The 26,811-nt window shown below is 43.8% G+C and overlaps 1 protein-coding gene across 1 annotated transcript in view; it reads right to left on the reverse strand.

Moving 5' to 3' along the window:
- Positions 1-7: 7 nt before the first annotated feature.
- STAB2 (stabilin 2) overlaps positions 8-26,811 on the reverse strand; it is an 82,833-nt gene continuing 56,029 nt past the window's right edge. The window contains exons 42-67 of the mRNA XM_063153983.1: positions 26,105-26,176; positions 23,993-24,112; positions 23,533-23,580; positions 21,761-21,844; positions 21,528-21,674; positions 20,605-20,730; positions 20,237-20,296; positions 19,653-19,829; positions 19,482-19,571; positions 18,178-18,324; positions 17,024-17,080; positions 15,900-16,023; positions 14,779-14,928; positions 12,915-13,019; positions 12,470-12,577; positions 11,313-11,506; positions 9,490-9,631; positions 8,164-8,297; positions 7,322-7,487; positions 6,983-7,089; positions 5,893-6,012; positions 4,974-5,132; positions 4,052-4,159; positions 3,254-3,382; positions 2,093-2,212; positions 8-1,499 (exon numbers count right to left, since the gene is read on the reverse strand). Coding sequence (XP_063010053.1) covers positions 1,449-1,499; positions 2,093-2,212; positions 3,254-3,382; positions 4,052-4,159; positions 4,974-5,132; positions 5,893-6,012; positions 6,983-7,089; positions 7,322-7,487; positions 8,164-8,297; positions 9,490-9,631; positions 11,313-11,506; positions 12,470-12,577; positions 12,915-13,019; positions 14,779-14,928; positions 15,900-16,023; positions 17,024-17,080; positions 18,178-18,324; positions 19,482-19,571; positions 19,653-19,829; positions 20,237-20,296; positions 20,605-20,730; positions 21,528-21,674; positions 21,761-21,844; positions 23,533-23,580; positions 23,993-24,112; positions 26,105-26,176 — 3,045 coding nt within the window. The 3' untranslated portion in view covers positions 8-1,448. The remainder of the gene's footprint in view (positions 1,500-2,092; positions 2,213-3,253; positions 3,383-4,051; positions 4,160-4,973; positions 5,133-5,892; positions 6,013-6,982; positions 7,090-7,321; positions 7,488-8,163; positions 8,298-9,489; positions 9,632-11,312; positions 11,507-12,469; positions 12,578-12,914; positions 13,020-14,778; positions 14,929-15,899; positions 16,024-17,023; positions 17,081-18,177; positions 18,325-19,481; positions 19,572-19,652; positions 19,830-20,236; positions 20,297-20,604; positions 20,731-21,527; positions 21,675-21,760; positions 21,845-23,532; positions 23,581-23,992; positions 24,113-26,104; positions 26,177-26,811) is intronic.

The raw sequence follows: 26,811 nt of genomic DNA on the forward strand, positions 1-26,811 counted from the left end.
ATATTTTGATTGACTAGGGAGAAGGAAAGAACATGAGTTGTATCAATTGCAGAATTCTGTGGGGAAAACTCTCCTAGATGTGTGTGTTTAAGTGTGTTTGGGTTCCAGATTTTCTAGTCTGGGAAAACTATCAGGCTTGTGTAGGGGGATGGAGGGGGAAGTTGAGGAAATTGACTGTATATTTGTTTCATACAGATGAATTTGTGTTTACATGTTATATTTCCTTCCTTGTGCTTAATAGCTGCATCAACAACACTGGATTTGCCCCCTGCCTTCTTCTGAGGGAATTTCTCCCTGAGCTTCCCTCCTGCCCCCAAAGACTGGGAGAATGTTAGTGCTGCCAGAAAGAAAACCTTTCTTTTCTTGCTGTTTTGTGTTGTTTTTTTCATGTTCTCATTATGATATTAAATATTTTGATGGAAGGAGGTGACACTGAATCAAACTCAAGTTTGATCCACCTCTTATGGTGTGTGGTGACAGTGGCAGCTGTTGCTGCTGTGCTTGGTAAAAACACAATGTGTGAAGAACTTTCAGGCCTGAAGAACTGAATGTAGACATTGCATGGAAAGGGGATGTTCATTGGGACATATTCACTGTCATCCAGTGTCATTTGAAGTCCAGTTTAATTCAGCTGTCTTTGAAGTTGGTCTTGAGATCCAGCTTTTGACCACAGCTTCAATTTTACCTCAGGTGAGGCAAGCCAATTCCAAGTAGGGGGGAGAGAAGAAATCCAGAAACTCAAATACTGGTTTTTTGAATTTATTTTCCTGTTCCAACTAGTCATCATCTGCATTTCTTACTGAAGCTGCCTCAATTACTGCTTCCCTTTGGACAGTGAGGTGATATGTAAAGCAAACACCAAGCCAAGGTTGAGCAAAGACAGAGAAGCTGGAGGAGGCAAGGGGGATAGTCAGGATGGCTGTGTTTCCTGCTGCTGACTATCTAACAGGAAAGTATACCAGCCAAAAATATCCCCTCAGTTTAAAAATAGAAGTTTACCACATGTTCTGTTTCACACTTGCCTGTTCTAATTGTAACTGAGCCAAAATGAAAGCTCAGGCCTGCAGTACTAGAAAATTTAGGATATTTGCCAAGTTAGCAGCCCTGTGTGCTTTGTGGCCATTTTAAAGTCTGTAAAGGAAAAGAAAAGCAGTTAAAAAGCAGGTGAGTGAAAATCAGCTGCTTTTCCCAGAAAGGTGTCTGCTTCTGGGTAGGTTAGTTGAGACTCAGTTTTGCTTTTGGCACTCATAGTTGGCACTGCTCAGATTCAGCCAACACTTCCAAAATTGGTATTTCTGTGAGCTATATAGAAGGCATCTTAAAAATGTGCTCATTTGGGTTTTAATTTCTAACAAGATTTTATTCCCTGTAACGTAGGTGCTCTTTTTTTTTCACAGTAAGTGTAAATAAAAACATGTTTATTAGATGACTAATGCCAAATTCAATTTCTAATTCTGATCAGAAGGACCACTCATCACAAGCTGTTGGTCATCTGAATCCTAAAAAATAGAATAAAAAGAAAATCAGACTTGAACACTGCATTTAGAAACAAAAGTAACATTTTGGCAAATTTGTCCATATAGATGGCAGAGTTGGCACCTGACATTTCTCACCAAACAAGTCCTTTTATTGAATGCAAAATGGTGTATTTTGATTTTAGACTCTGCACATACATGAGGGTGCAATCCTTCCTTCCCTGAATTCCCAGCCCCCTCCCTGCTGGGTTTCAGATTCTTTGGAGTGCTAGCATGGCTCTCAGCTGCATTTGTAGCAAGCTGACATGAAGACAAAATTAGAAGGCTTTTTAAGTTTTTATGGATGTGTCACTGTCATCCAGTGTCATGTGAAGTCCAGTTTAATTCAGCTATCTTTGAAGATGGCCTTGAGATGCAGCTTTTGACCACAGCTTCAATTTTACTACAGGTGATGCAACCCAATTTCAAACAGGGGGGAGACAGGGAAGACAGAAACTCAAATGCTGGTTTCTTGAATTTATTTTTCTGTTCCACCTAGACATTTCTCTTTTATAAAGTCATTCCCTCTTACCATTACATTAGTAGTGTCTCAATCTCAAATGAAAATGAATACTTACTGAGAAAAGATCATAAGTAGGTTCTGGTGAGGTCAGTGTTGAAGAACTTTCATATGAAGGGTTGGTGATATTTGAAGGCTGTGGCTTGTCCAGTGGTGTTGTGTCAGTGTCATCTTTGGACTAGACAAAAGCACACAAACTTGCTTAAATTTCATCCTCTTCCCCCAGTGCATTAAGTGGGGCACTTGAGCCTCTCTACCAGCTGGTGCATTGTTGTGATTTAACTGGCTTTATTGTCTAAATCTGTCTCTGGGCATGAACTGTGGTTTTGGTTGTTGCCTTATCTCAGGTCACTTTAAATTGATATCTTTTTTCCTCTCCCTTCTTATTTTTAAGCCTCAGCAAAAAATGGGAGAGGAAGTGGGGCCATGAAATGGTGCCTGGGGTAAAAAGTACTTGGTTAGTCCTGAGGGCTCTCTTTGAAACTGTTTAAAAATCTAAGTTTTTCCCCTGGCTCTTGGCTACTGGGTTTTGTTTCTACAAGATGATTCACGTTACCTGCAGGGACTAGGACAGGAATGGACTTTGCTTCTAGGTAGACTTTCTTTCAGGTATGTTCTTGTATGTTTGTAACATTTTTTTCCTCATCCCTCATCTCTCTAGCTTAGTTGTTGCTGACTGGTTTTTCATCTGTCTGTTGCTAACAAAATTAGTTAAGAGAAATCAAGCATGAAAGTGCATCAGTATAAAAACCTGCACTTTTCAATCCTACAGGCATTTCAGTTTGTTTGTCTGTTGGATCTGGCCTTTTTCCTATGAAATGTTCCAACCTCCAGAACAACACAATTGATAGTAATGGAGGAGGAGAGCAGGTGCCCTTTCAGTGGTTGTAGTTCTCACTTCCCTAAGGGTGAGTTTCTGGGCAGGCAAGGGCTTCTGCACTGCTGTGGTGCAGTTAAATCAGCTTTGGGCCAGTCCTTGGTGCTGGAAGTGTCTGTGTGAGCACAGATTTGGGTGGAGGGGTCTGGGGCAAATGTGAGCTCCTGTCCAAGGCAAGTATGTGAGCCCCCTTTCTCTAAGTCTCAGTCTGAACAGCTCAAGTGTGAAGTGGCCAGGAATGTTTCTAGCTTAACCAAATGTATGGAGAAACTGAAAGTTATGAATCTGAGAAGTGCATTTGTGCCTCCCCTGCCCAGCTTTGTGTTTCTACCTGCCACCTACCTTGAAGTGCTGGAAGCTGATGTTGTTCTTCCTGAACCTGAGGTAAGAATATCCAATCAGAGCCACAATTCCAGTAACTAGACAGATGCCAAAGAATATTCCTGTCCCAGTACTGGCATGGAGAGGAGCCTGGAGAAGGGGAAGAGGATGAGTGAGCTCTGAGTGGGCACTGGTCAGCTTACAGCACCTAAGCACACACAGTGTCCCTTTGAGATATGCTCTGGTCCTTGTGCTTGGGTTTCCTGCTAGGTGTTCCCTAGAGACATTTGAATGTGGCCTTTTGACAGAATCACAGAAAAGTTTATGTGGAAATAGATGATGGAATCCAGCTGTTCCCCCCAGCACTGCCAAGCCCATCATTAAACTTTGTGGACCAAGGAGACAGCTGGGTAACTGGGGGAACTTACAGGAATTCATGCAGGCAAAATATATCTACTTTCAAAACATTGTTTTGGGTAGGAATGAATGCCAAGGCAAGAATAAACAAGGTGCCTTAAAAACTTGAAATTGGAAAAACTAAAATGGAGCTTTCAAAAATCTCTGTTAGGTGCATGAGCTCCATTATTTTACATACAGAAAACAAATTTATAACTGTGGGAAGAAATTGTTCAGACAAATTTTTGGTATCACTGGTACCTTATTTTCAACTTCTCTTTGAAAGCATCCTTTTAAGATGAAAAAGTTTCCCTGCATATATGTCAGGGAAACTGGGAATATACTAATGTCAGCAATGAGTTTAGGGTAAAATAAGACAGTTACCTCTCACCACCCCAAAAACCTGAATCACCATGCACTTACAGGTTCTGATGGAGCCTTTAAAGGCTCTGAAATGATGTGGATTATCCCATTGGAAGCAATTATGTCCCACTCAACAATAGCACTTCTGTCCACATACCGGATCTTGATCTGCCAGGAAAAGAAGCAATGAGAGCTGAGCTTTTTCCCTTCTCTCTTTGGTACTGAAATTGACATTAAGATGGTTTCCCCACCTCAGCTGCTGAGTGCTCAGTTCACCAGAGAGGAACACATGGAAAAAAACAGGGAAGGTTACTCTGCTGCCTCTCTGGACATCAGCCCTGGCTGGTCATGGTTCTCCTGTGCATGGAGTAGTCATCATCATTACCTGCATGTTGCCTTTTTTTTTTTTTCCTTTCTTTCTTTCTAACTTTTGTGATCTTTGTGAAGTTGCAAAGCTCTGCCTAGAAGTGCAGTCATTCCTGAGTGCCAGGCAGCCACTTTGACTGCAGAGGATGCCACTTGCCACTCAGGTTTGCTGGCTGTGAGCAAGGCTCTGTTGGCATCTCCTGCCTTTCCCAGAAAGTTACCAAGAAACTTCACAGATTCCAACAACTTTTTTTTAATGATAAACTGCTGCTTTCATCTCTTTGCCTATCACACAGCCATCTCCCACAATCCTACCAAACTGAGAGGAGGGCAAAATGAAGACCATATCCCTATTTTTCCATTCCTGAAAGCCACTTCAACAGCTTCCTTTGAGTTTCTCCAGGTAAGAGATGTCCATCTGCAAGCTGGTAAATTTGCAGTCTGCCAGCTGCTATCCTGCAGTCTCTGGAGAGGAAAGAACTTTCTAAACTCAGTGTCTAATTGCTGCCCACTCTGACCTTATCAAAATTCCCTCCAGATCAGTGTGTCACCTGATTACAGGGTATAGGATAAGAAGAGGAAAAGCACAAAGATGGGAAATTTATTACAGAGGTACCTGGTCAGCCGTGGGGACTTGATGTTCCTGGCCCCCTGTGCTTGTAATGAGGAGTTTTTTCCCTAGACGAGTGAGAAGGGTGGTTCCATTGGTCAAGTCCTCATAAAACATTATATTGGCATTAGATAAATGATACTCGATGTCTCTCCCAGAAAGGGTCTGAAAATGAGGACAAAAAACAAGGAGTGTTAATGGGTCTCATTAATCCTTTGGATTTACTAGCAAGCTGTGTGCCTGTGACCTTTTTCCCCCTCTGCTATTAAAGCTGCAGCATTAGAGGTTATTGGGAAATCTGCATGGGAACAATGGGACATTCTGTCCCTGCTGGCCTCTGGTGGCAGGACCTTGATTCCAGCAGGACAAAGGATTTTACTCCCCTGTAGGATGACCTGAAGTGATGAGACTCAGAGATATTCCAAACAGCTTGAGGATGTGAACCAATGAATAAACCCTTATGAATTGCTTGAAACAGTGTTTGATTTAAGGAATAAAGAATGAATAAAAAGGGGAAAGCATAGAAATGAAGTTAGAAATGTATTCCTTTAATGTATTTGTAGGAAATACCAAGTTGTATGCTGCTTCCTTCAAATAACTGTGCTCCATGCTAATGAGCCAGAACAGACTTCATTCATCTAAGGCAGACTCCTTCATAGCAGGGTAACTAAAATCCCTGATGGAAAAGTCTCTGTAGTGACTTGAACACTCAATAACCTTGCACCCCTAACCATGGAAGGGAAATGGAAACACTGAATTCTTGTCTTTTGTGAGCACAGTTTAAATTCTCTAGGGTTAAGCAGAAGTCACATCATACTAAGATTATTTTTCTAAGCTTAAATTTCAATGGGATGCAGAAACCCATAATAACTGTTTAAGAAGTGTTATTAGAACGAGGAAGGAAAAAAAGGAGAAAAACCCTGACCTCATTTTCCTTTAACCCACTGTCGTTGGGAGCAAAGAGGGTGGCGTGCACTGACAGGTCTGTGAGGTACTGCAGGAACTCTCTCCCCTTCCTGGAGGTGTTGGAGTAAGCCATGATGTCCTAAGCAGAAAGAAAATCCAGCTTTACTGGAGAGAAATCGTGCACTCCTGTGTGGAGAGCAGAAGAGATGACACGGAACAAATGGCAACAAAGGAATTTTGTTATTAGCCATGAAGCAGCTCTGGAGTGACTTTCCAAAGAAGTTTGTATCCAAAACTCAGCTCCAGCTGCTAATTTGATGAGCACATATTAAACTGATTTGCAGACACTGGGTCTCTGTTGGCCCAACACATATAGTGCCTTTCTGAGTAGTGACAAGAAAAGAATTCTTAACATTAACATTATGTTTTTTACCAGTAGCAGTTCAATGAAATTCCAAAGCATAGTGCCTCTTGTGATGCTTGAAAAGCTGTGCAGGGAGTCTCTAAGCTAAAGCTGCATCAGGATTTTAATTCCAGCTGAATTGTAGAACCCAGAAACCTCTTTGGAGCAAGTAATTTAAAAAGTAGTAACTAAGTTCTGGTTTGCATTTAGACCAGATAGGTGCAGATTTAGACCACTCTGCCTTGGTGAGTGTGGGTTCACATTCTCTGAATGTGAGAGAAGCAGAGAAGAGAATGATTAAAACAATTCTTATCTCATTTGCTGCTCCTTTTGATTTCTGAACGAGTGGAATATGTTGGAAGATTATTTACCTGAAGGAATTTGGTAATTGGATTCTGGTGTGAGTGTTTTTTCTTCTTGACCAATCTCTGCAAGCTGTGTTCTGATGGTTGGTCAGGAGACAGTCATGAGATTTTGTTCAGTTGAGTTCTTGTTCAGATTCAATTTAGAAGGAGTGTAATATAATATAGAATAATATAGTATAATAAAGTAATTAATTAGCCTTCTGAATCAATGGAGTCAGATGCATCATTCTTCCCAGACAAGGGGGTTGCCTGATTTATTATAAGTGGGCTAGCAAGGCAAACCCTGGATACAACACTCAGGGCCTGCTTTGCTCCACTCCCACCCCAGCCTTTGTTCCTACCGAGAGGAAGTTTGTCAGCGTTGGGAAGGACATCAGCACTTGCAGCAAGTTCCCACTACAGGAGATGCCATCCCCCACGTAGCCTGGCTTGCAGGTGCAGTTCACCTCTGAAAGGTACAAACAGAGAGAGCTATATGGGCAAACAGCCTTTCCAAGAAAGCTTCAGGCTGCCCTGTGCCTGAAAAATTAAAAAAACCTCACCTGCTGCTTACAAGTAAAGTTAAAAAAGAGGCAGAGTCTCTTGCAGTGTTATCTACCAGCCTATGGCTGATGGAAGGAACCAAAATCTGGGCTGCTGCTCTCATTTTCACAGAGGGATGAGGCAAAGGCCCCTCTTACCTTTCTCCCTGTAGCAGAAAGCATCCCAGGTTTCGCTCAGGTTGACTCTTCTCCCGTAGTCCACGATGCCGACGTGTCCGGAGCCGCAGTTTGGGGAGGAGAAGGCGGTGGGGTAGCCCACCCTGCCACCGTCCAGCCAGCCAGCAGAGCACAGGTGGTACCTCGCCTGCAGCAGCACAGCCACAAGGGAAAACTCAGGAGAAAAGCCGTGTGGAGGGGCTGGGGAGCTGCACACGGAATGAACAGAGCCCCCGGGGCACTCGGGCAGCACCAGCCCTCACGTTTTGCTAAAGGTGCCTCTAAACAGTGAGTGTCTTTCTTCCTTCCAGAGTTGGAAGGAGCCAGAAAAAGACACTCTGTCTGACCCACTCTTCTAAAACAAGTTTTGCAAACCCAAGTTGGGATGCTCATCTCACTGACTCATCAGCCATGTGCTGTTTATAATGTGCTCAAGGGAGGCAATATGGAAATGGGTCTGTTAACAGCGTTTGAGGAAAAGATTCCTGGAGACTTACTTTAAAGAAATAAATAAAGCATAACTCTGAAGTACACATTTAAGAAATGTTAATGATTAAAATCCTCTTGAAAATACTCTGAAAGTCTGACAACCTCTCACCCCAGCACCACTAGAAACAAGAACTTGGCAAATTATTTTAGTGCTGTGCGAGCATGCATGAAACCAATAAACAGTCTGAAAATTGCTCCCAGCCAAACATACCCTGATGGGTGAAGGAAAGGAGGGAAAATGACACTTAAGAGAGCAGCCTCCTTGCTCCTCCCTCTGCATTTACTCTGTGTCTCGGTGCTGTTTGGGGATGTCCTCCCTGGGAGAGCCTCCTCACCTTCTGTGCGTACAGCAGCTGCTCGTAGGTAGCCACGGTGGCTGATTCATTGGCACAGGCCTCCCTGGCCTGCTCGTAGGTCATCCTGTACTGCCCCTCGGGGGACCTCAGGTGGAACACCCCCACCGTGGTGTCTGCAAAGAGAGACAAGGACCAGCTCCTCCTGAAGGGGCTCCCATGGTGCACAGTCAGCTGTGCCATACAAACACCCACGGATTTTGTGAACTGCGATTAAAGCAAATTGATTCCTCAAGGGTAGCATTCCTACCTGGACTGCCCTCAAACATTGCTTCATGATAAATTCATGTTCACATGTAATTGTTATCAAGCATAACTTTTATAACCATTTATTGCTGGCTGGTGGCTATGTACAAATTACAAACAGGATGGGACTGCTAGGAATGTGTTTTGAGCTGTTTTATTTTTTAGCTGTTTTCTTTTTTAGCATTAGTCTCATTATGTGGTTATGACCATGGGAAGGTGCCATCAGCTCACATCTCAGGCAGCAGACTAAGAATTTAATGTTACAATTTACTTTAAAAGTTTTTTGACCAATCACACAAAGCAAAAGCATACTGACAGTAGTTCTATCCAACCACTATAAACACACGTACCTTTGGTTAAAACAATGCTTGCTTATTTTAAATACAATACCGGCTTGTAAGCCTTAAAACACAATGCACAGAGCTCCATTATTAAGCTTAGAACTTCCTAATACCTTGCTAGATGTACTTTTCTGCAGCTTAGGAAGTTATTCTAGAGAAGCATTAATACACAGACCATTGTTCTATTTGTCCTTACTTTTCTACTTCTTAACATAATTTTTCTGCTGACCTATCTGATGGCTACTGCTTAGCTCTAATCACAGCTCTGCTGTCTCAGGCCTGCATTTTCCAGCTTTCCCAAATCCCTCTGATTTTAAGGATTCCCACAATGTTCCAGCTGTAATCTCATTTCATGGGGACATTAAGTAGAGGCCTGAGTGATTTTACAGCTCCTGGTCACTGGCCTCAGGGCACAGGGCTGGTGGTGTGCAGGGGGCATCCTCCTTGTAACAGACATGTTTTATGAAAAATACCTTTGCTAGGATTTTTCTCCTGAGAAGCTGAGAGGCCTCAGAAATGAAATGTAAACCATGATTATCTGCTGCTGTGGAATGCGGCAGGTGCATCTGTGATTGGTCTCATGTGGTTGTTTTTACTTGATGACCAATCACAGCTCCAGCTGTGTCAGGACTGGTCAGTCACATAAAATAATAAATCAGCCTTCTGAAGCATGGAGTCAAGATTCTCATCCCTTCCCATAAGCACCCCCAGCCCTGCTCACCTTGGAAGTGCAGGTCAGCACAGGCAGCATCGGGGTGGCACTGCCCGTTCTCCTGCAGGCAGCGGTCCAGGGGCAGCTGCATCACGGAGCAGTTCAGCCCATCACCAATGAAACTGCTCTTGCACTCACACCTGCGTCTGCCCTGCTCAGGGAGTGAAGGGAAAAGGCCAAGACAAGCATTTAACTGATGTGACACCCATGTTTCAGGCATCATTCTTGTAGGGGGATACAGTGTGGGTAAATGAAGGTGGTATAGAATGTAATCTTATTCCCTAAAGAGTTGCAGCTGTGTTAATTACTACAGATTAGGAGCAGGCCTGATGTTAACAGGCCACAGCTGTAGCCAATAAGAAGAGTGTTATAAAAGAGTGGATTGGTGGGAACTGGAGTCAGTTGGCTGCTGTGAGGACAAGGAAGAGACAGTGCCTGGAGGAGATGCCCACAAGAAACATCAAGGAGGTATGAAACTCTAACAATATGGAATCCTTGCAGTGTAATGTAATAGAACTTTTGCAGCAACACGTTCTGAACTGGTGGGGAAATTTCACTTGATTTAAGCAGGAATGGACAAACAGAAGACTTGCTAACTAACAAGTAAGCAACAAAATTTACACATGTACTTGGGTGCTTTGCTGAATTAACACCAAAGCATAATTCCATCCACAAAGTTAATAACATGCACTGGAGGGTTCCATGACACATAATTCACAAAAATGGATGGTAAACATATCAAAATTATATTTAAATATCTGGGCACAGAAGCAAGCATGGAATTTAACAGCCCACTGCTAGTAATAAATGAGAGCTATAAGCCAAGCAGGAATTGGTGATATCCAGGGACTGTAATGGTTAACAGCTGGAATAGATTATCAGCAAGATTTTTCTAGATCAGCCTAGATCAGGAAGGCAGCTCAGGCAAGACACCAAAATGGAATGGAGAAGTGATCCTGCAAGCACCAGGACAAATGCTGGATCAAGTCACCTGCACAGGTTTTCCCTAACCACACTGACTATGTGCATCATGGAATGTGGCTGCAGAGCTTTTCAAGTTGAGTTCAAACCATCAACAAGTGACACTATTCTCCCAGCTGTCCCTTTGTTTGGCTTCCAAAATGTATTTAATTTTAATCCAATAAATTTGTGTTGCAAATAAGGATAGACAGTTAGGGAGAGCTAAGATTGGGACAGAAAGACTATGTATGCAAAACATCCCAGGTTCTGTGTTACCCCGTTCCCCAGAGCAAAGATGTTAAAATGTTCCTCAGCCTTCAGCTGAGGCATGTCACCATGATATTTTCTGAAAAATCCTCTTTGCCCAGGATTTTCTCCTGGGAAGCTGAGAGGCCTCAGAAAACAATGAAAAAAATTTTTATCTGATTGCTTGGGGGTGTGGTCTGGAGATGTTTACCAATAGGTGCATCTTTGATTGATTCCATGTGAATTGCTTTTAATTAATGACCAATCAGCATCAGCTGTGTCAGACTCTGAGGAGTCAGTCACGAGCTTTCATTATCATTCCTGTTTAGCCTTCTGATGTCTCCTTTCTCTTTCTATAGTATAGTTTTAGTGTAGCATTCTTTCAATATAATAAATCAGGCTTCTGAGAACATGGAATCAAATTCTTATCTCTCACTGGGGACCTCACAATACAACAGAGGCATACCAAACTGATGTGGAAAGTAGGTTGGAGCTAAGTAAAGGTTGTTTGGGAAAACAGAGATTTAGAGAGGTACAGGGTGTGATCCAGCCAGAGGAGATTTCTGCTGGCACCAGGGAGAAACTCCTCAGACTTCCCTGCTGGGGGCTGAAATAATTCAACTTACAGGTCCTGTGACAATGCAGATGGCATGCTCGTGGCAGCCTCCATTGAAGCCATCAGCACAAGGGTTTATGGGCAGGCAGGTGAAGCCATCTCCCTTGTAGCCCTTCTGGCAGCTGCAGAAGACTTTCACCCCGTGCTGTGTGCATTCAGCAGCCTTGTGGCACCCACCATTGTTCTGTTTGCAAAGTTCTGCAGCTGCAGGGGAAAAAAACCCAAATGAGTAAAATCTGCTTTTAAAGAGGATGTTCTTCATAAAGACAAACCATTGCTTGTAGGGGGATATAGTATGGGTAGTATGGTAGATATAGTATGGTAGAAGGTGGTGTAGAATGTAATCATCCTCTAAAGAGTTGCAGCTGGGTTAATTACTAAAGATTGGGAACAGGCCTGATGTTAACAGGCCACACCTGTAGCCAATTAAGAGTGTTATAAAAGAGTGGATTGGTGGGAACTGGAGTCAGTTGGCTGCTGTGAGTACAAGGAAGAGTCAGTGCCTAGAGGAGCTGCCTACAGAAACATCAGGAGGTATGAAACTCTAGCAATATGGAACGTTTACAATATAATGATATTAGAAGTCTTGTGCTATAATGACAACAATCACTAGTCCTTTCAAACTAAAAATACTAGAATACTTGTTGGGGGGGAAAAAAATCTGTTTCCATTTCCTGAGGTATTACTGAATTTCTCTGAGTCTATCCCTTAGGGCTCTCACAGCCTTGTTAGGATGATCTTGACTCAGGGGACATAGCACCAACCTTCAGATTTCTGGCCAGGTTGACTTTGGAAGATGTAAAACACCTGTCTGACAAAGAACAACTGTTTCTGTAGCAGTATCACCAGGAAACTGCCTTGCCTATGGACATTAAAAAAACCATAGGATCATTTTTATTGGAAAAGCCCTTTGTTATATCTTTGTGTCCCACTGTAAGTCCTCTGAGGGAAACCTTGCTGTCTTCAAAACCTGACTGAAGTGCACTTGCTGCTCATGCTTGGTAAAGCCTGGAGAAGTCTGATTTAGAAAAACCTGAACATCCTATATCCTAAACTTGTTTCACCTGCTGCAAGGCGGAAGTTTTCAGGGTGGGCAGTGACTGCATTGCTGTGTGTGTGCAAGAGGGAAGAACCTTTCCTGTGGCCTTGGGTGGGGTGGGAGCTCACCTGTGCACGTGATGCCATCCCCATCATACAGGGGCTTGCACTGGCACGTGTTGTTCTCCGTGCAGACGGCATTGGGCGAGCAGCTCGGGGAGCACACTGGGGGCAGAGCTGCAGGGAAGGCAGGACAGCTGGAATCAAACAGCTCTGGAACCACAATGCCCTCGTTTCATGCAGGAGGAGAACCCTTAGTACCAGTCTGGCTAACTGGAAATTTTGTAAGGATTTTATTTTTTGACTGCTAAAGCCAGAAGCCTCTCCACAGGGGAGGCAGGAACTCATATTGCCTTATCACAAAAGAAGAGACAGTGGGGTGAAGGGAGCAGAGTTCCTAAGTGCTCCTGACATTTTTTAACCCTTTCCATGTTATCTATGGAAGCCTTCTGTTGAACTGCAAGCAGTTTCAAGCCCTATCTCCATGGGCAGACTGGTGAGAGCAGGCACAGACCTAGCTTGGTTTCACAGAGCCGGCCAGTCCATCCTGTTTCACAGAAACATCGTCCTGTCCCCGAGTATCCTTCATCGCACTGCCCGTTGTTCTTGCATTCACAAGCTGGAAAAGAAACACAGAGATCACGTGCAGAGGGGGAAAGTCTTTCTCTAGAGAAACATCATCATGTCAGTTTAGATACAGTATTATGCAGAAATAATTTAGATGAGTCCAACTTCATGGTATTTCACCACAAGGGCAGTCAAGCAGAGGAGTAGACTTTGCAGAGTGGTTGAGCAATTGTCATCCTTGGAGGTTTTCAAGTCCTGGCAGGAAAAGTCCTGAACAACATGAGCTCAGAACTGACACTGTTTTGAGAAGGAGTTGGGCTAGAGACCTTCTGAAACCCCTTTCCAGTCTGAGTTAACCTGTGGTCCTGTGATTTTATGATTGGCATTTATTCAATATCCCTCTGAAAATGAAAATGAGTATTGACCTGCACATTGCAGCGGAGTAGGAAACCGCAGGGAGAGCTGTGGCAGGAAAGAGTTAACAGCTGAACTGAAGACCCAGACAAATCAGTCCTAATGAACAGCCCCTGTTAATTGTGGGGAGGCCAGAGAAAGACAAGGTGTGTTGAGGGACAGTGCTTGGCTGCTCTGTGGGAGAAGGTCCAGCTGAGCAAGGAAGCCAGATATGAGGTTAGTAAGCTTTTCTGTAAAATGGAGACAAGTTACCTGTAATTTCTTTTTTTAAAGTTTCAGATATTTTTGTGACTAAAAGTTTTGTGTTCCTTCAGTTCCTTTTATAAGTGAGGCATTTCTGCTTCTGCCCTCCAACCTGAGGTGTAATGGTCTGTTTATTTATAGGTGATGTTTTTTCCTCTCCTCTTTGGGCCCTGCAATAACTTATGTGCTGCCCACTTCCAAAATAATGATTCATGGCTCTCTGTTTTATAATGTTATGCTGCAGCATCCCTTATGGTCTCATCCTTTCTCTTGAAATATTGTTGTTTAGAGAAGAAATTTATGGGGATTTGTGCAACCGATTTTTTGCATACCTGTCCTGCTGAAAAGGAGCTTCACTTGCTGGCTTTTTAAATGTAATTTGATTAGTTAATTTTTGTCTGGCTTAAATCTACATCCAAAGGAAGGGGCTAAAATTTTTTTCTCTTAAATTCCATAATTTGGTTTCTAGGTAATGGCTGATATGTTTTATGCTACAGTGTGTTATAAAGTGATGAATTGTAGGTAGTTATAATCCTGAGATTCTGTGTCCAAGCCTGTTGTTTTGCCTATAACCTCCCATCCTATGTGCCTCAGGAGCAGCACAGGTGCACAGGGTTAGGATGGAAGCATTAATGTTGTAGCTTCTTACCCGAAAGGCTTTACATCAGGAAAACATTTAAATTTAAAGGGAGATATTGATCCTGCTGCCACCTAGTTTACATTTGAAGTGAGAGAGTGGTGGATTTTGTGAGCAGCTGCTTGGCTGTCCCTCTTCACAAACAGCCCTGGCCTTGGGGTCCTTTTTCCAAGTAACACATGGCCTCCTTCATTCCTTGAGGAGCCATGTTACTAAAATCCTCTCTTAAGCTTTATGGGGATGGAGGAGAAAGCTGTGCTGTAGCTAAAATCACTTGTTACCGGAGGCCATGCTTCTTTTCTATTACTGATGTACAGTGTAAGAGTAGGAGGGCCTGTGCAGACACAGCCCTGCAACCTCTGCATGCTCTCATCTCCTTCTCCTTTCTGAGACCTTGTGCTGTGCCCTGGTGTAAGGAGGCACTCAATGTTAAGAGAACAGCTTTCCTTGTCTTGCTCAGAAGCTCCTTGCTGTCAGAGCAGGTTAGTTAGGCAGTGGGAGGGGAGCTCAGACGTACCCCTGCAGGTGAAGCCGTATCGGCCGGGCAGGCACAGCTCGCACGCGGTCCCGTTGAAGCCGCCGCTGCAGCGACACTCTCCCGTCCCCGTGTACCCGTCATCACAGGAGCCATGGCCATTGCAGGGGGTCTCTGGGCCCCCTGGGCAAGCTGAAAGCAAAGCAAACTGGTTCTTGAGCTCAGGTGCATGTTTATTTGTTGTCACTGTTGGTTCTGTGGTGTTCCGTAAAAATCATCAAGCGGGGAGTGCCTGTAAACGCGTCTCTCCTGAGGTGTGTAAAAATGTCTGTGACACTTGGGACTCCTGTGAGCCCTGTACTCTAAATTCCCTGACACACTTCCACAGCTCCTGTCAGAAAGGTGCTGAGGATCCTTCCAGGAGGACTTGTGGATGCTTGCTTGTTCAGACACATCTGTGAATGGCACTTCCCAAATCAAGCCTTTCTTGAGTGTCTCTATGGGTCTGTGTGCTGTCAGGGTGACCCCAAAGGCCCCAAATGCATGGGATCTGCATGTGTCTCTCTGTGAAACCGGGGCAGAGCAAGCTGGCAGGGCTGTGTGTGGCTGGACCTCTCTGCCAGCAGAGATCCTGACCTGGATGGTGACCCGGTGTGCCCTGATGGAGGCCCCAGTGCTGCTCCCCTGGCAGGTGAAGGAGAACAGTCTGGAAGTGTCTGCTAACAAACTGCTGAGATGGAGCCTCCCAAAGGGTCTCCACCTGTTCAGAACTAAAATTTCTGAGCTTATTCTGCTGATGAGTGCCCTTGCCTGTGGCTGAGCAATTATGTACTGGTTCTCAGCTGTGTGCTGGTATTGCTCTGTGAACCCGAGCCTGTGTTTAAAGGACTTTCAGCTGGTGACCTGCTCAGCAGGACAGCCTTTACTCTCTGCAGCACTCACCTGCTATCACTATGGAGTTTAAAACTTCTAAATGTGAGGAGATAATATGAAATGAAGAAGCACTTAACACCTTGTGCCCTTCAGCTCTTTCAACCCTCATTTTGCAGCAGGTCTCTTCTCGCGCCCCTTATCCCAGTTCTCCCAGTTTTGCCTGCTGGGTGCTGCACAGCTGCACTGGGGAAGGGGAGGGCACAGGATGGCCGTGTGGGTGGGAACCCTACCTTGGCAGTCTGGCCCGAAGTAGCCCTTGCAGCACTTGGCTACGTGGATGGCCATGGAGCAGTTCCTGCGGCAGCCGTCCCTCCGCAGCCCGTAGGACTCGTAGGTGCACCACTGGATCCCTTCCTGTGGCAGCATGGAGACAGGAGGGGGAGAACACAGCAGAATGAGTGCTGCTGCATGGAGTTTGAGCTTTTCCTCTTTAAATTGTAATTTCTGATGGACATTGAATCAAAATGTGACGTGTGAAGGGGGCGGGTGGGAGATTCCCACCCTCTCCGATTCCTGGCATGCTGAGCAGCATTCCTGGGAGTGCAGGGGCTGCTCTGGAGTCAGCTGAAGCACTTTTACAGTGGGTGCTGTGTGAGACCAACATTCCCCACCACCACCACCACTGTAAGACCAACAGGTATTCCCCAACACCTCCATGTGTTTGTCCATGGACAGCTTTGTCACTTGTTATAGATGGATGATGAGATGATTGGCTCTCACAATTAAAGATAACTATTGTGTGACTATTAAGAAAAGCTTTAATGATGTACAGTTATGTTATTGTAGTTTAGATGCCCTCTGTTCTTCCCACAGTTCCCTTTCCCCCCTGTGTTGCTGCCATCAGACAGCCTGGGCTGTCCAGGACAGGTACAAAGAAGCTGCACGGGTGTCCCTGGCATGGGGCAGGGGGGAATGGAAAAGCTTGGGGGTGCTCAGGGGGTCAGCATGGCAACACCTGACCTCCAATCCAGTGACAAGAAAGCATCTCCACTGATAAATGGCAAAGAAGAGCTGACAGACAGACTTTGGGAGGGGCCAGGGCTGGCTGATGCAACCCCCAGGGGTATAAAACACTGAGCATCCCTCTTGTGAGCCAGCCACATGATATCCATGAGGGGCAGTTCCCAGCACTGTGAGTTTTTCCTTATATAGTCCTTTTGTTGTATTTCTGTCAAGGTTTAATAAACCTTTTTAAATTTTCAAAGTGAGCAGTTGTTTCTCACAACTTAATAGTGTGGTAGCACCATCAAAGGTTCTCTTTTTATTTATTCTAAGAAACTTTTTTTGGTTTGCTGTTGTGAAGTATAGAGAAGAGCATGTCAGTCTGCTTATGTGTGAGATTTGAATGTTTTACCTTTGGTTTTGTCCCTGGAGGGCATTTAGAGTTACTGAAACAGCTAGCACAATGCCCCTGGAAAAGAGGAAAAAAAAAAGTATATTAAAATAATGGCTATAAAAGCCTATTTGACTTGAACAAAGTCTGTTTTATGAGAGCAGAAAAGGTAAAGTTTATTGCACCTTAAAAATTAATAGAAAACTGTAGAGGAGCAAGAGAGGAGAGTGACAACAAACTAGTTGCAATAATTTAGTGCTGCAAAAATGGAAGAAAATAGTTTGGATACCTAAATATAAGTTCTGGAAGAGGAAACTGGTCTGGATTTAAAGAAGGAGGGAAGAGATGATGAATGTTCTTCAAACAAGTATTGATGTCATCTGTATTAGACCTGGATGTCTAATTTAGAGTACAGAGAAATGTTTGCTTCTCAGGAACTGCTTATGAGATGTGAGGAAATGGTATCTGTTTAATTTCATTTAATGACATCATAAACAAAAGGCAAGTTGTGCAGATGGGATATACAGAACTGTTGGTTTCAAATTGAAATACATGTTCTGAGAAGATTTTTTTTTTTTAAAGGCTGACTGCCTGAAAGTTCTTTCACTTCTAGGAAGTTTTTTCATACTTTCAAGTTAAACTGAAGTAAACTTGGTCTTGAAACTGTTTGAAGATGACTTTCAACATTTCCCATTTGCGAGACCCATCACAGTTCATGGAGGAAACTTCCTCCACGCTAACAGTGCCTGTTCAGGTGTGTTAAAAACAAGAAATGTCAGAGACTGAGGCAGAGTAGGCAGTTCTATATCTTGTGTCCTTCATGCCCTGTGCTGCTAGAGTAGCAATGATGTTGTTTTTTTAATAGGGGACTCTGTAAACGTGATCTCTTGTGTGAACTTCCACTATTTTAAAAGCATGACAGAAAGATTTGTCCTTGCTCAAGTTTTTGCTTGCGAGTTTTTTTATGCTCTTCAGTGAGACCACTTGTCCTGTGTGCTGCTTTGAGTGGATACAGGATTTGTGTTGTGCTGCATCCTGTATCCTTGAGTGGATACAGGATGCCTGCAGCAGAGGGGCTTTCCTGGCAGGAATGCTGGAGCTGCAGGGAGTGTTTCCCCTCTGAGGTGCACATTGGGGTGTCTCTGCCAGGCTGGGGGACCCCATGGGGCACTGACCATGATGTCTACGGTGAGGAAGCTGTCGCAGCGGCCGCCCAGGCTGGGCTCTGCCAGCAGGCAGTTGATCCCGTAGGCGACGCCGCCGTCGAACTCCAGCTGCCGCTGCACCACCTTGCACTGCCCGTCGTTCAGGAACAGGGAGCCCTGGGAGAGGGGACAGGGCAGGTCATGAGCTGCTCCTCCTCGCTGAGGTTCTGCTCTCCCACACCTTGCTCTTGGGGCAAGTGGAATGTCAGAGTATCCTGTCAGTAAAACTGATGGCTATAGGGGCTCAAACCCGGTTTGGGGGACTCTTCCTATGGGCAGAATTTGGAGTTCCCAACACAGGAAGGATGTGGGCCTGTTGGAGCAAGTCGAGAGGAGGGTCATGGAGATACTCAGGGGGCTGGAGCACTTCTCTATGAGGATGGGCTGAGACAGTTTGGTCTGTTCAGCTGGGAGACCCTTCCAGTCCCTAAGTGGAGATATGTGAGAATTGAAGAAGGCTTTTTAGCGAGGGCGTGTAATGATAAGACAAGGGATAGTGGCTTTAAACTGAAAAACGGTGAGTTTAGACTGGATTTTGGGAAGAAATTCTTTACTGTGAGGTTGGTGAGGCACTGGAAGAAGTTGCCCAGAGAGCTGTGGATGCCCCATCCCTGGAAGTGTTCATGGCCAGATTGAATGGGACTCTGAGCAACCTGGTCTAGTGTAAGGTGTCACTGTTCATAACGGGGGGGGTGGAACAAGATGATCTTCAGGGTTCCTTCCAACCCCAATCATTCTATGATTTTATGATATCTTTCTTTTCTGAAGAGGAAACAATATGCCAGCCCCATGTTCACAGGTTTATCTTATGTGTATTTAGACTTAGATGCTTGCAGTTTGCAAAGAAAAATGTGACATTGTTCTGGTTTATCAGGCTATGTGTGTGCCTGCAAACTCAGCTCTGAAGTGCTTACACACCAGAGGTTGCATGCAGATGCTGCATTCATGGGGTTCAAATCCAGACTGCTCTTAGTGGTTTTGCAATAAGAAAACTTCTACTATTGCAGAAGTTAAAGTGTGCTGGTATTTCAGTTTCAAGGTGACTGAGAGATGTTTTGAACAAATAGCATCTTACAGCAAAGCCAATGGCAGTTCCAAAAAGTCCTGCAAACCATGCAGTTTGCTGAATTTGTTGCTGTGCCTCTTGGCATGCAGGGGTGATGACCAAGGGAGTTTTGGTGCCTCTGACTCTCCCTGGGGGCTGAGTTTGGGCTGCAGGAGCTGATCCTGCAGCAAGAGTGAGGAATAAACGCGCCAGCAGAGCGAACACTTACGATCTCCCCGTTATCCCCACAGCTCACAGTGAGGTTGGAGCCCTGCAGGGTCTTCAGTGGGCTGGAGCTGGGGAGCTGGTAGGCCAACACCTGGGAAAGAAAAGGGGAGCTGCACACATCTGGGATTGAGTGTTTTGCCTGTGGAAACACTCCCAAAACACAAGGGCTTACCGCAGCGTCACGGATAATGTGGAATTTGAGGTACTGCACCAGCTTGTTGGTGTTGGACCTCTTGAAGAGGAAGTCCTGCTGCTCCTGGGGCAGCCCACGGATGGCTGTGTCAGTGGGCCAGAAGAGCGTGACTGGTTTGTGAATGGGGTCGTTGATCAGCCCCAGCAGGTTGTTCTTCTGCAACACAGCAACAATTGGGGTGGAAGATTAATGCTCTGTCCAAAGTGGCACTGAGCATGAGGGTGAGTGTCAGGTGGAACTGGGGTGTGCTGCTCTGTGGGCTGCCTCGTCACCAGCCTGCAAATAACTTGACTTTAAAAAGCAGATGTGTGAGTTGAACTTGATGTGCAGTAGGACAGAGCTGAGTGGGGAAGGGAAAGGTGGCTGTGGGTCTGTTTGACATCCCAAGCTCTGAGGGAGTGTGACTGGTGCTGAGCAGGGTTCTTGTGTTCTTTCTGGTGAGCCCTTTGGCTCTCCTGAACAAAATCCTGTCAGTGATGACATGTTCTCAGTGTGTGTTTTTGTCTTAAAAAAAAAATTTACAACTTTTCCCCAATGGCTCCTTTTGTCTCTCGTGTCCTTACCTCTAGCAAAGTGCTGAACAGAATGTACCCATGCTTGGCTGCGACCATTTTAAGACTTTCCTACAAAGAAAGAAAAGTTAGTAATTTATCTAAGAAATACATTATTTGGGTATTAAAACAGCAGAAAAGAGCTTGCTTTTCCTGTAAGTCACTTTTTGTTATAAAATCAAAGTTGCTGTAAAACCTCTCTGCAGAAATCCTCTTATACTGTCCTTACTTTATCTGTAATTCTGGTGAACTTGAAAAATAATGTTCATTTGTTTGTATAAGGTCTTTTAGAGTCACTTTTTGTTGTCTTATATGATTTATATATCTGATGGTAACTGTGGAAACCCCCTGGGCTGGCAATGGTGATAAGCTGCACATACCTTCTTGAGGGGGAAATCCTGCATCTGTGAAGGGACCAGGATTTGGTTTATGACATGGATCACACCATTTGTGCCAACAGTGTCACTGAATACAATTTCAGCTTTGTTGTTCAAAACCAGTGAGTTCTGAAAAGGCAACAAAAACATTTTTTTGTGAAACCTTGTGGGAAAGTGAGGCTGATGCTGAATTGCTTTGATATCATGAGCCTAGACCATCTTTTCTTTGCAGCAAACAGTACTTTCAGCTTTATTTGTTTTTTCAAACTCTCCTCATGCTCATAAAGCCAGAATCTGAGGATAAAATTGCTTGTGTCAAAGCAAGGGTTGTAGAACTCTTGGAATACAAAACAAGTGCTGAACTCTTCAGCTGAACAGGCAATCTTAGCTGAAAGTAATTTATTTGTTTTGTGCATCAGAGGAGGAAAGGGAACTGTTGCCATGATATTTTCTGAAAAATCCCTTTGCCAGGATTTTTCTTCTGAGAATCTGCAGAGGAAAAGAAAAACAATTATCTGCTGCTGTGGAATGCAACGGGTGCATCTTTGATTGGTCCATGTTGGTTGTTTCTAATTAATGGCCAATCACAGTCAGCTGGCTTGGACTCTCTGAGAGTCACGAGCTCTTGTTACTCATTCCTTTCTATTTCTTGCTAGCCCTCTGATGAAATCCTTTATTTTTTTAGTATAGTTTTAATATATAATTTTCTTTTAATATAATATATGTCATAAAATAATAAATCAGACTTCTGAAACATGGAGTCAAGATTCTCGTCTCTTCACTTGTCCTGAGACCTGTGCAAACACAACCACATTTGGTGACACTAAGTTAAGAAAAATTCCACAGGAACCATTGAAATTTTTAAAAAGGTGAATGAGAGTTGGCTGTTTTGCTGTTGTGTTCCCTGTCTCTCTGTGTTTGGTTACCTGTGAGTAGCTGATGTGTATGAGGTCACCCTGGAGGGAGGTGATGTTGGTGACGGCTGTCAGGTCCTTGTACAGCAGGCTGGCACAAGCCACCATGTGGTACCGGAGCACCTGAGCCAGCACTCCTTTGGCAGTCCAGTCCTTGACCTGCAGTGGGCAACGGAGGGGCTGAGGAGCAGCTGGGCAAGGCATCTGAGGAGAAAAGCTCATTTGTGCTGAGCCCTTTGACTCACCCGTGGGTCGCTGTTCAGTACGTCTGTGTGAGGGACAAACAGGGTGAAAGGGCCGGGGCCTGAGATATCTCTGATGGACAAGGCCTGCCAAATGGAAGGGGAAAAGGCAGCAATGAGTTAATGCCACACAGTGACAGGGACTGCCCTGTGCAGGGCAAGGTGGTGCCTGCAGTTCCATTGCTGCCTCATGTTGAATTCCCTTCCCTGCAACACAAGGGTGAGAGAAATTCCTCGTGTGGGCTTTGACTCTTAGCCTTGTCTGTCACCTTTGCTCACAGGTATTAGATAGAAGATTTTTGTCTTATAGCCATGTCTTAATTCCCTCATTTCTTGTTTGTTTTTACAGAGGAGATAAAATTAATTACTCTTAGGAGTACAAGTGGACCTGGGCTATTGCAGGAACTTTCCAGTGACCACTGATAAGCTGCCCTGGGGTGACTTTATGATGCTTGTATCCCTGATTGAGAGCTCTCTTAAAGCAAGAGGAAGCCACCTGTCCACCATGGTAGCAAAACTGAAATTGGATTATAGGTCTTTAGGTTAGCAGGCCAATATACAGGTCTGTGGTGCCCTGAGGCAGAGATTAAACAGAGAATTGCTGTCACCAGTTTTCAAAAATCAGTGAGAGCTGTCTTCATGCTGGCTGTCTTGCAAGACACAGAGCACCCTGTGATGTTTCAGGGAGGCAGCTGAAATTGTTGCCTTTTGGAGATGCAGAAGGGGTAGTAAATTGTAGGGGGATAGAATATAAGAAAATAAAGATACTGCAGAAAGTAATCTTACCCCCAAGGAGTTGCAGCTGGGCCAATTATCAATGATTAGGAACAGTCCTGACTTTAACAGGCCACAGCTGTGAGCAATGAGAAGATGCTATAGAAGAGTGGGGCGGCTGGGTGAGCAGGGAACTGGAGTCAGTGGCTGCTTTATAAAGAAGACAGAGTCAGTGTTATGAGGAGATGCCCACAAGGAACACCAAGAAGGTATGGAACTTTTGTGATAAGGAGACAACAGTATGGAGCTCCTGCAATAAGATGACAGCAGTAAATGAGGGTTATATCCTTCCTTCAGAATTCACAAGAGATGTGCAGGCAGATCTCAGACTGTGAATGGGTGAAAGCTTCAGTTTTCTGCCCAGTCTGGATGTAGCCACAGCTCTCTCCACAGAGAGCAGCAGGCATGACTTTGCCAGGCCTTTTCCTGGGGAAGGCTGAGAGAAGATCAGAGAAAAGAATGGGAAACAATTCTTATTTCCACTTGCTGCACCTGTTGTTGTGCATATGTGGAATGTGTAATGGATATTTGTTTACCAAAGGATGATTTCTTAATTGGCCTCTGGTGATGGTGTTTGGATTGATTCACCAATTGGATCTGTCTGTATAGGACTGTCTGTAAGGATGATGAGCTTCTTAAATAAGTGTAGTATAAGATAGAATAACAAAGCAATTGATTATCCTTCTGCAATTATGGTGTCAATGCTAATTATTACCTGGCTGGGGGTCTCTGATAACATCTGGAGGTCTTACCTTTCTCTAGCACTTTGCTCTTGATCGTTAATAGGTCATTAATACTGTTTTAGTGACAGTTAATAGCTTACATAGGAGCATCTCAAGTATTAGTGACTGACAATCCAAATCCAGTCCCGATTACATTGAAGGAAGTTGTTGCACACCAGATTCTTGTCTGCTTCTCTCTGCTTTACACTCTTGGAGAAAAAAAGGGACAAGAACCCCCATGAAAACCCAACCAACCCCAACCACTCAACCTTTGCTTACCTCTAAGTGAAAATAAAACCTAGATGTGTTGGAGTTCCTGAGAAGTTCCTGCAATTAAGAACAAGACTCTGTAACAATGCTGCAAATGTGAGGCAACGTCTGTGGAGTGCAAACAAATGCAGCACTCAAACAAGAAACTCCAAACCTAAAGTTCCCTAAGTGCTGCGTATCTGTATTGCTTCTGTCCTATTCTTATCTTACTCTGCCAACAGGAGGCTTCTTTGAAACCTAAAACTCCCTAACACTGCAGTCATAATGATTGTCCATTAGGGTTTTTGTTTGATTTGGCAGTTAAAGTTATCTTGCAGCATCCTACTCCTATTCCTGGTTCCTTGGATTGGGACAACTTCAAATTCTGGGGTACAGCTTTGTCCAAGGAAACAAGTGATGTGTTTCAACCATTGTATTGAGTAACTATGGGAAGGAAAACAGGGGACAGCAAACATGTGAAGCACTTTACCTGGAAGATGTTGCCTTGGCACTTAAATCCATCCCCAATGTAGTTAGGTTTGCAGGTGCAGGTCCTGTCTGTCAGCTCAGTGTCATTACAGATGGCAAATTCACTGCAGCCTCCATTATTCTTGTAAGGGCAAAGTTTAAAATCTATCATTCCTTCATTGCCAGCTATGTAAAACAGTTGCAATTCACCCTTCTCCCCCATTTATATAATTTAGAAATGTTTAATCATAAGATCTTTCTGAAACCACATCTTGCTGGAACATCTGATGGGGTATATTTTCTCCCAAACACTAAAAACCATTTGGGATTTATAAAAAATAAGTCTCCTTTTATGCAGAGGATTTAGTTTTGATTTTCTCCTTAATATGTTTAGTTCATGATGCCGTGAGGAAGCAAAATATTTGCAAGCAAGTCGCACTCTGTACCTTAGGGATGAGTTTTAGCTTCTCTGCCAATGCAGTGCTGATTTTTAAAAATTATTTATATATATAAATATATACATATATAAATAAATATAAACTATATTAAATAAATATATAAATAAATATAAAATATATAAATAAATATATGAAAATAAATGTATAATAATATTTTATATTACTTTAAGGGGAACTATTTACATGCTGTAAATGACTGGGATGGTGCCAGGAGCCTGAATTTATGGAGGAGCATAGCACAGGACTGTCTGATGGCCCAGGTCAGCTGTACAAGGGACTTGCCTTGTCCTTGTCTCTAAAACATCTCCTGTCTGCACCTGAGTCCAGCATGGGCTTGGAGCAGTGGATGCATCTGCCTCCAGAGAGCTCTGTACTAAACCAAGATATTCCTCACCCAGGAGCAACATGCTGGGGCTCAGAGCTCTGCTCAGTCACAAGTACATGTTTTCCTGTTACCACCTCAGCTTGCAAATAAATTTGTATCCTGGGTTTGAGATCAAATTGGGGGAAATTGAAAAGCTTTCTTGTTTTTTTTTTTTTTCTTCTTGTACTTGTTTCATGGTGTCCTTTCTGTTGCTGATCCTCTCAGGGATCCTTTCTCATGGGCCATGAGAGGGAACAGAATCTCTTTTGGGAGCTGCCAGTGAGGCCTGACAGGTCAGAGAGACCTGGCTGTAAGGAATGGGTTTGGGTGGATTTGCTGTGGGTTTGGCTTGGTTTAGGCAGATCCTTGGCTACCTGTGAAGCTTTTTTGCACAGAGGTTTGGTCATTGTGAAGCCAGGTTAGCCTCTGCTATGCCATTGATGCTTCTCAAGATGATCTTTATTTTTAACTCATAGTTAGCCTGGCATAATTAGTCCAGTGGAATCAAAGCTGCTGGAACACAACACAGGAAAAAAGCAAGAGAAATCAAAATCATAGGGAGCAATGGCTCATAGCTTTAAACTCCCCTTCCTCCAGGCTGTGGTTTTGCCCTTGCTCTTTCATCTCTGCAACCTTCCAAGGTCACAGAAAGCCAGCTGAGAGGCCAGGCTGGCAGGGTGAGAATTGTTGTTGCTGTGCTCAGAGCAGAGAGGATTAATGCACACAGAGGAGTGGATCTGTCCCTGCTGCAGCTTGCCAAGAGGCTACAGCTGGTGCAGAGACCCACATTGACTGCCAATATGTGGCTTGTCCTGAACAAATGTGGCCAATTTTCAGCCTGCAGTGACAAGTGAGGCACAGAATGGGCGGTGCCATGGCTTGTCCAGGGTTGGGGGTTGTGGAAGGAAATGGTTTTGTTGGATTTTTGTAGGAATTCTCAATGGCAAATAATTTGCTGACTTAGGTTTTGGCACTACAGACCAGGGTCTGTTTCTCTGCTTTGGATTTGAACTGAGGTACTTAAGACTCAATGATAGGCCATTAAAAAGTATTAAAAATAATAGATAGTCCAGGCCCTCACTTATGTTTATGTCCAGGCTGCAGCTGAGAAAAAGCCCTTCCTGCATCTTTAGTTTCTCCTATAGTGACAGCACTAAAGCATATACTGAACCAAGAATACTCAAAGATTAGCCAAGCTAATGTAAATAGATTCTTAGCACACCTAACTTAGTTTAGAATGCATACAACACCCAAAGTGTAATTATAATGATTATAATGAGACCTGAAATTGTCTCCTTAAATGGATACTCACTTGTGAACATAGACTGATATAGGTGCAGGTTTTGCCATCTCCAGAATATCCCTTCAGGCAATTGCATACTGCCTACAAAGCAAAATCAGAAAACAGGCATACATTAAAAAATGCTTGATTTTTTTTTTTTTTTCAGCACACAAATATGCAGTTTCCATTTTTTCCAGATAGTTTCATTGTGATATGATGTGGAATTTATTAAGCTAAGTGTCTCTCAGAACAGTTTCTTGGCCAGTATGAGTAACCACAGACTGAGATTGGGAAGTAATATTTTTCATTAGACTCTATCTGCCTTTTTTTGTCTGTCCTCTCTGCTGTCCTGTTCATTTGGAATGACCCCTCTGACATCTATATCTTATTGTCTTGCTGACAAAACAGGCTAAACCCTTAATTTATTTACCTCATGTTTTTTGCATAGGCTGGTATTCCCCTCTCATCCCCTTCCTTCCCCTGTGTTTTTTTTTTTAAGTGATGAAAAGTAGTTTCAAAACACACCTGGAATTGTGTGTTACTAGCAACTTCCCATGCAGTGGAAATGTAGCTGGAACTTTCTCCTGGTTACTATATTTTACATTTGCAGTTATCGCAAAGATGAAAAATAGTTGCAAAGAAATGAATTTTATTCTCCAATTCACTCATAATTGTTCTGAAATTAGAATGTACATTTAATATGTAGGAATTTGAAAATTCAGTGAGTTTTCTGCAGC

The sequence above is a fragment of the Melospiza melodia genome, chromosome 4 (genome assembly GCF_035770615.1).
Source record: "Melospiza melodia melodia isolate bMelMel2 chromosome 4, bMelMel2.pri, whole genome shotgun sequence".
NCBI lineage: Eukaryota > Metazoa > Chordata > Aves > Passeriformes > Passerellidae > Melospiza > Melospiza melodia.